The sequence below is a fragment of the Populus euphratica genome, unplaced genomic scaffold (assembly GCF_000495115.2).
Source record: "Populus euphratica unplaced genomic scaffold, PopEup_1.0 scaffold6.1, whole genome shotgun sequence".
Classification (NCBI taxonomy): domain Eukaryota; kingdom Viridiplantae; phylum Streptophyta; class Magnoliopsida; order Malpighiales; family Salicaceae; genus Populus; species Populus euphratica.
The window spans coordinates 2840051-2849361 of NW_011499849.1; the positions used below are offsets into that span (position 1 = coordinate 2840051).

Genomic DNA, 9311 nt, shown 5'->3' on the forward strand with positions numbered 1-9311 from the left:
TCTAAATCTCCTAATTTTAATAACTATTATTTTCCAACACATACATCACAACATGCCAGATATCTATTCCGTCAAGCATTTTATTTCATTTATGAATTCTAAGAATTCCATGTTAAACCATAAGCATTTCTATATCATATAATCACATAAAATTTCACATTTACAACTTCCCCTAGAAATATTTCCTACACACAATTACTCACACCAAAAAATCTAATAAACATATAATATCATGGAATAAAAACAAATTTTTATTTCCCTAATTTCCCCCGTGGCCAACCACAAGAGCACAATTATTTATGATTTTTGTCTAAGTTTTCCCTTTTACTCTCATCATTAATATGCTGATCAACTAACAATTCAACAAAACAACATTTTAACTAAAAAACACATAAACCCTATAATTGAAAATTTGAAAATCTCTCCCTTCTCACATCAAAACTGCTACCCTTTTTTTTAGACGGGGGGTTTACATTCAATATCCAAAGGGTTGATTCTTTGATTAAAAAATGAAAATAATCCTACCTCTTTTTTAGAAAAATGAAAAAAATTGACATTCAAAACCAGGCTTCAACGCATGCCTTCATGCTCCAAGATACAAAGGTTGACCCGAATTTAATTGTGCTGGTCCGGTAGCTTTTAGAGGGACCGAACCATCATTGGATGGGCCACAGATGTGTATATCTCGTGGTACATGCTTAAAGGCATCGGTCAGGTCCACCGTGGCTTTATGAGAGCCCTGGGCCTGTAAAACATTAAGTGGGCTAAGGAGATTTTTGAAACAAGATCATGACCACTTGTCTGCGTTCTATGAAATTAGACAAAAGCTGAGGGACACTGTACAACAATGAGAGAACAAAATTTATAGTGACAGGGCACAATTTGGGTGGGGCATTGGCCATTTTGTTTATGGTTGTGTTGATTATACACGAGGAGGCTAGGTTGGTGGAGAGATTGGAAGGGGTCTCCATGTTGGGGCAACCTAGGGTTGTGGACGATCAATTTGGGGAATATATGATAGATGAGCTGAAAAAGGTATAAAGTGAGATTCGTCTTTTGCAATGACACGGTTCCTAGATTGCCTTTCGATGACAAAGTTTTCTTTTACAAGTGTTTTTGGGAACGCAGGTACTACACTAGCTGGTATAAAGAAGAAGATCAGTGTTCCATCTCTCTCCCCCTTCACAACAAAATTACTTAAACAAAACTTATCTGAGTACAATTAGGTATGCTTTCGATGAGCCACTAATGAATTGTGAATGATAATTGGGACACAGATTATGCCAGAAGAGCCGAACAAGAACTACTTCTCTTTGTTTTTCGCCATACCCAAATTCTTGAATGCTGTTTGGGAGCTGATTTGAAGTTTTATGATCCCCCGCATAAGGGGTCCGGATTATAGAGAAGGCTGGTTTACACACTGCTAAGGGTGGTAGGGTTGATAATTCCAGGATTATCAGCACAGTGTCCTCAAGATTATACCACTTCTACTCGGATGGGGTACTCATCATAGCCCTTCCATCTTCAGGACTCCAGAAAAGCAATTACTATAAAGAAGTTAGAAGCAACTACCGAGGTTTTACACCAATATGACAAAATAAGTTTTAATAACCCTAGCTGGCATTTCATCCGCCTAAGTTTGCGAAGTGTAGTTTCAAGGTTTGGAAAATTATTCTCCATGAACCTCAATGGAGAATTGCAATGTCAGAGGAACTTACAGCACTTGCGAAACATGACACATGGTACTTGGTGCCATAACCAGCTAATTGTAAACCAATAGGCTGTAAATGGATGTTTCGAGTGAAGAGGAAACCAGATGAGACAGGAGACCGTTTCAAAGCAAGGCTTGTGGCCATGGGATATGATCAGCGGCCTAGGTTGGACTACAAAGAAACTTTTAGTCCTGTTGCAAAGCCTGCCACCATTAGGACAGTTCTGACAGCTGCTGTTATGTAGGGCTGGTCCTTGAATCAAACAATGCATTCTTACATGGCAAGCTAACTAAAATCGTTTTTATGCATCAACCATCAGGCTTTAAGGATAACCCAAATTCTCAGCATGTCTACAAGTTAAAGAAGGCAATATATAGCCTAAAATAGGCCCATCATACCTGGTATTCTGCCTTAAAGAAAGACATTCTGAAACTTGGGTTCAAAAATTCCAGGACAGACTCCTTGTTTATCTACAACAACGATATTCTGTGCTGCCTTCAAGTGTATGTCGATGGTCTGGTGCTCACGGGAAGTGATCAGTCTTTTGCACGTGATGTCATTAATCATCAAGGTACTCAATTCTCCTTGAAAGACATTGGCGACCTTCATTACTTCATGGGCATAGAGGTGATTCCCACAAAGTCTGGTCTCTTTCTCTCCTAACGTAAATACATCTAGGAGCTGCACTCAAAAACGAATATGTTAGTTGCTAAGGAAATCTCTACATCACTGTCTACAAGCATGACTTTGAAGCTCAATGATGGCACGGAACTCGTTTGACAGCACGCAGTTTCGAAGAGTAATTGGGGTCCCAATTCATGCACAACCCCACGACAAATCACTGGTCTGCTGCTACGAGGTTACTTTGTTATCTGAAACACATGATTTTCCATGGGATTCAGATTCAGAAACGATTAATCTTTACACTTGCGACATACTCCGATGGATGATCGTACTTCGACGTCTTATATTTGTTTTCTTAGATCCAATCCCATTTCTTGGAGTTCCAAAAACAAAGAGTTGTCGCTCGTTCGTCAACAGAGGCTATATATCGCTCCCTTGCAAGTGCAGCCTCTGAAACAGTATGGCTGATATCGCTATTTAATAAACAAAGACTTTTTATCAATGCTTCACCGGCACTATTGTGTGATAATTTGGGCGCCACAAATCTTAGCTTTAATCCCATTCAGCACTCAAGAATGAAACACGTTCAGATTGATCTCCATTTCATCCGTGATCTGGTTAGCAAGAAGATCCTCAATGTGCACCATGTTAACACTACAGATCAGCTTGCAAACCTCTTAACAAAACCACTTTCGCAACAACGCCTTGACTCCCTCAGGAACAATATTGGATTAGTCAATGGCTCCTCCATCTTACGGGGCCATATAAGGGAAGTAATCTAAAGTGATCAGCAATCAAGCATCAAATTCCAAGAATAAAAGCACATGATTAAAGACTATTACTCTCACGCTGAAGTCTTGGCCATAACAGCAACGAAATCATGGTCTTAACAGGAGAATCATGCCTCCTTAAATGTGATGTAAATGCCATGCTTAATTTAAGCTTTCTTTCCTAGAAAAGTTTATACTCTTGTATATATCTTGTATCTACAACAATTATAGGGTGTGTGCTGAAATCTGAAACAAATACATCTTTCAGAAAAACTTGTTTGTGTATTCTCTGAAAAATCATCATTATAAGTCAAATTTCATGAAAATTCTGATACCAGGACTGTCACATCCAGGGTCTTGCGTCCCATCTGAAAACTTAATCCTGGTAATTGTTCTTCATGCGCCAGCAGTTTTCCTCCACTTTGACCTGGACAGGGATATAAGAAACCTTCAACAAATTACAAGATAGTTGTTAGGATCATATACAGACATAGTATTCTATAAATACAGATTCACCTTTTAGGAACGGCAAAACGTTTTATTGCAGCCCTAACTTTTCCGCCAGGTAGTTTCAAGGAAAAACATATACCTTAAAAGCTACAACGAAAACAAATCATGGGATGTCCAAATGCGTTCTGTATGAGACTTGAAGCATTTTAAACTCAAGATCACTCTACCTGCCTGGCTCTATTTATGTGTACAATTTATATGGACAAAATAAATAATGGAAACAAACTAATTGTCAACAGATTTTTTCAATATTTGACCAAAAGCAGCAAAGCTCTTCAGACTCTAGACAGAGCCAGCAGGTATGCCAGGGGTTTTCGGTAAAACCTTTCACAAGAAACCAAATTTTGCACAAGTGCGAAAAATAAAAATAAAAAATCTGAAACAAAAGGCAGTTTCCAAGTAATTACCAGGTATTATGTCGATCAAAGCATAGGAACATATAGCTGGATGAGATATTAGAAAGCATGGCACTTGAAACAACCACTCAGGGAACCCTTTTGACAGGTTCTACGGAACGATATAGCTTTACGAGAGTTTGTGGAAACTTGATGTGCCTGGTTTGCTAGTACCGAGCTCCTCATTTCTTGGGCTCTCTTTTGAGCTGATCTCAGTTTATTCATAATTCTATCCATAGACGATGATCTCTTTTTCTCAAGTTTCATCTGAAATTGAGTCAGTTAAGGCCACAAAATGCGCAAGCCTCTAAATTTACAAAACATAGAAACAAATATGAGTGGTTAAAGCTGGAACCTATTAATCTTGAATCTCAGTGACCAATCAATATAGATTTCTTTTTGTATTTTTCATGATGCAATATTATATTAACTGAATAGTTTTGAGGAAGAAAAAGTTTAGAATCCAGGTGACAAGTTCATTGCTCAGTTAATCAAATACTCTGGCACGGCTAAAAGGCTATCAATTCTACATGGAAGTTTTGTTCATCAAACCCCAAAACTTAGAAAACATATGTTTCATATGTTGTATCCCCTTCCTAGTTATCAAACTGCAAGGATGTACAATTAATGTAGCCAAGTTTCTCATTTTAGACATCTGAGCGCAATATTATACAGTGCTAATATATGTACTGCAACAAATAAAGGTTGTGACTTTCTGATATTCTATCTAACACCAATATCTTATTACGTAGAGGCAAAGCTTTCAAAAGATCATAAAGGAAATAGTAGAAAAAATATCTTCTCTCCTGCACCCAGGCTGATCATTAAGTGAATTAATCCTTTTAGTCAAAATTAGAGGACAAAACACGTGGGGAAGAAAAGAACCTCAAGTTTCCTTATTTCTGCCTCAGCTTTTGCCTTCTGCAGGTTCTCCCATGCTGTGATTTTGGCTTCCTCTCTTTTGACCCTACAAAAAATACAAAAGCTCTATTTATCCATCAATGAAATTATGGTTTCTGTTCAAAGGATCTGGTGTTTGATTGTAATTTAGTCCTTCTTAATTATCCTCGTAGAGTCTTAGTTTTAGTACTCAATTGCATTACATTCATAACAAAATCATAATCTGGCCTAATAAAACTAAAGGATTGCGAAAATTCAATAGAAAGACTTACTTTGAAATGCTCTCTACAGCCTCCGAAACATCCAAACCTGATGACAGAGCATCAGCAGCTTCCTTTCTCCAGTCATCAACAATTTCTGAACTTTTTCCATGGTTGCGGGCTCTGTGTTTCTTAGACCACCTTGTGACCGTAACCCTTTCATCCACCTTTACATCCCTGACCTCGGATTTAGAGGAATTGAAACCCTGCAGTTCCACAATAGGTAGGGAAGAGGGAGTGGAGACGGAGAATGATGGCTGCCTGGTGGGAGATGAATGATTGCTACCTTCAGGGCTCATTTGGGTAGCCATGTCCCTTCTTGAAACAGCGCGAGATATATCAGTTGCTGCATCCTTGACACCATCAATCTTTTCATCTGATTTTTAGTTAACGGTGACATGGAAAGTTAGATACTGCAAGATAAGAATGGATCAACAGTTGGAGGGAAAAAATATATATATAAATATATTAAAGCATTGTTCCCATAATTATATAATATTGTCATATTGAGTTATTCATCGAAACCATTTCAGCTACCTTTCAAGCAACTAGAACAAAATAATTAAATCGCATGTCAAAGGATGCTTGCCATTAAAATTGGATTCTTTGAAGAGATTCTGAGAACGATTTTAGTGAGATGAACATATCAAGGATTTTGAATCAAACCACCCATGCGATTTGCACTGTCTAATTCTTTGTTTAAAGTGTTATAGTTTCAACAACCTGACTAACTTCTATAGATACAGCATAATTCAGCCCTCCAAAACAGAAATTAAAAATTGAAAAAAAAAAATTAGCAGGTCCAAGAAACCAGGCTGAAGTTTACAAACTCTTACCTAGGGATGGCAAAGAAGACTGAGCTAGCATCTCAGAGCAACCATGCACGCTAACCGAACGAGCCATGCAAGGCTCTGTCCGCAAAGGAAATGCAACACCATGGCTCCCGTTTGATTTAACAGCCAACCCATCGGCAGCTATAATACTGGCTGAAAACGGAGAACCAGCAATGAAATTCCCCATATTCCTGCCATCAAACACCTGAATCGCAGGCGAATACAAGGAATAATACGCAACCCCCGGTGGTCCAAGTGGTCCGCTCTTTGACTTAGGCCTCCTCTGAGCAGGCTGAATCGAACTCCTAACAAACCCATCTCCCGTAACAGGACTAAATATCCACCTCTCAGCATCCTCCCATTTGGACGGCAATGTTCTCCCGTTGTTATTATTATTAGTATTATTATTAAAAGGGGAAACAGCAGCCCCAGTAGCATTCATGACTTGGCGCCTATTACTATTATGTGGCAATGGTACTCGCTCTGAACTCCAACCTTTCTGTATCCCAGCACTAGAATGATAATTTGGAGTTCCAGGACTGGGAAATGTTCCGGATTTTCGAGATGAATAAACTATACTCTTTTTCATATTACCCAATCGCGGCGAAGGAGATGTAACGACATTATTAAGATCTAGTGATGCAGGTCTCCGCCTATCCCCTTTTTTTGTAATTGCATTAGATCTGGATCTGCTCTCCTGACACTCTACATTAAATTATTAATTAAATCAAATTGAGAAAAATTAAAAGGTTGGACTTATAATTTGATTTGGTTGTTACCTTTGAGAGCGAGAGAGAAGGAGCTTCTTGCTGAATCTAGGAGATTATTATCGCCTTCTTCTTTTTTAACTGCTTTTTAATTGAATGAAACAAAGGAAACAGTTAATTTTAAATTTTGTATTTATGTTTTTACTTGCTAGCTTTTGCACTGGAAAATTATAATAACTACAACAACAATAATAATGGTTGGCTTAGCTGGACGTACCTTTCGCTTTTTCTGCTTTTCTGGAGGGACGAGTGTGAGTGTGAGTGTGCTGCTTGTTGTTATTCCCTACTGTATTATTCAGTTTGTTTGGATCTGGACCACTCCAATAGCTCTCTTGTTGATCATGTGCAGCCAAATGCTGCATTGCACACTCCAAAAAAAAAGAAAGAACAAACTTCATTATATCGCCGCTAAATCTCAAAAAACGCCGCTCTAGTGAGAAAAACAGCATGCTAGGAGTTTACCAGAGAGATTTCAGAGGCGAGATATTCATGATCATAAGCATCGGAAGCAAAAGAGCAGCGATCGACGCTGGCAGAAGTAGAAGAGAAGAGACTGAAGTTGGATTCTAAAGTGAAAATTCCAGAGTCAGGACTGGCATCCCGAGCTCTGAATCCTGATCTCGACGAAATCTGGTCGCGGTGGCACACCAGCTCTGGCATTCTGGAAGTTTCGCTATGTATTGCTTGTGGCAACTCTCTGCCTCTCCGCATTATAGTGAGTCAAGAGAGAGAGATTCGCGCTTTTCAATGGCAATGGCAGTGGCATGTGTGTTGCGTGCTCGCTCAATGGCGAGTATTAAAAAAGGAGTTTTTCTAATTTTAATGTCATGATCAGTTCGTTTGTTTGTGGGGGAGAAGGGTATGGGTATTCGTTTTAACTAACAGAAACCAAAGCTGTGCGGTAAAATTATTGTACCAAATGCGTGGTTCAATATCGTTTAGAATAATAAATTTATGTCTTTATTGTTTATATATATATATAAAAAAAACAAATATTGGATGAACGAAGTCTTGGACGGTAAAATAAACTTTTTACTGGTTCATTTTTCATTCTATAGTTATTAAAGGGTAACTCGGTTTTAAAAAAAAAATTGAAAAGTAAAATTACTTAAATACTCTTAAAAAATATTTCATTATGATTGAAGGGTTTTTTAGGTTTTAAGTTTTTTTTAACAGTATAATCAGTTAATTGCTCATAAAATTAAAATTCTCAAAGCAACGTTTGAAAGGCTTTTACATAATTTCATAAATATCTTTTTGTTGTAATTATTTGATTATAAAGTCAATATGGTAATTTGATAAATATATAAAAAGTTGTTGACATGTACGTAACACGCGTCAGTTGCTTTGTCATCTTTAAACAGCAGATGCAGCTGATTTTAATAATGAAAAACTTTCTTCATTTGTATTGTAACCTATTTTTGGATCCCCATACAAAATAGAAGAAAATACAAAAAAATCAAAAATATAATAAAAAAATTAACAATGAAAAAAAGATGTCAAAATGCCCTAAAAATAATTAAAAATTAGTTGAGGAGATTAAAAAATACAAAGATTAAAATTTAACAGTATTTTATTGACTAATGAGAGCCCTATTGATAAAGAAAAATCAATTTGAGGAAGAAAAGTATGAAATTAGATGTTTATGGACTCAATTAATTTTCTTGAAAGTTTAATTGAATTTACAGAGGATTTGATTGCAAGAAAAATTGATTTTGAAGTCAGTTTGGGTTTTAATTGAAAGAAATTAAAGTTATGGGATCATTATAATTTCTTAGAGTTAATTTGATCAAATCAAGGTCTTAATTGCATAAATATTGAAGTTTGATGGTCAATTAGGGACTTAATTGAAGAAATCCAAAACTAAAAACCAAACTGGAAAAGATGCATAAATAGAAGGCTGCAATTAAAACCAAATCAAGGGTCAAATTAAAAAAATTAAAAGTTTATTGATCAATTGAAGGTGAAATTGCACTAATTCATGATTAAGAACCAATTTGAAAAAGACGGTCAACTTCAAGGTCGGTGATTGAATTTGACAGGGATGCAATTGAATTGATTTTTAAAATCAAATTTACAATTTAGGACTCAATTGAACAAATCACAAATTGAGGATTGATTCATACTTTCATATAATTTTGGCGCAGTTTTCATTTAAAAGAAATGGCGTGTTTTGTCCAAAATAGCGTCATTTCATTCATTTAAAAAAAACAAGAAGAAGCAAAAATGGTGTCGTTTTGAACAGCACCATATATGTCTTCTTCTTCCCCTGGACGCATATAGAAAGGGGGGAGAAGAAGATATGTCTTCTTCTTCCCCTAGACGCATATAGAAAGGGGGGAGAAGAAGATTTTTTTTCTCTCCCTTGTTTCTCACTTCCTTCTCTTCCCCCAAGGACTCAAAAAGATGTCGACCAATCCACTTGCCTAAAAAAATCTTTCCATATGTTAGAAGGGTGACAACACAGTGGCTGCCTCATCCTTTGTCTGCTTTTATTTTTGCCTATAAAAACAAGAGAAGGGAAGAAAAAAAAAAGGAAA

General features: G+C 36.9%; 1 protein-coding gene across 3 annotated transcripts; it reads right to left on the reverse strand.

Moving 5' to 3' along the window:
- Positions 1–3161: 3161 nt before the first annotated feature.
- LOC105120619 (uncharacterized) lies at positions 3162–7582 on the reverse strand. Of its 3 annotated transcripts, none has more exons than XM_011018891.1 (8): positions 7234–7582; positions 6989–7127; positions 6784–6852; positions 6008–6709; positions 5184–5547; positions 4897–4978; positions 4024–4278; positions 3162–3554 (listed from the first exon to the last, which is right to left on the reverse strand). In XM_011018891.1, exons 1-7 carry the CDS (start codon positions 7480–7482, stop codon positions 4072–4074), a joined length of 1812 nt encoding a protein of 603 aa, XP_011017193.1. In that variant the 5' UTR covers positions 7483–7582; the 3' UTR covers positions 3162–3554; positions 4024–4071. The 3 variants fall into 3 exon arrangements, with proteins under 3 accessions (XP_011017193.1, XP_011017192.1, XP_011017191.1); XM_011018890.1 differs by having other exon boundaries at positions 3162–3533; positions 6989–7139; XM_011018889.1 differs by having other exon boundaries at positions 6989–7139.
- Positions 7583–9311: the final 1729 nt, after the last annotated feature.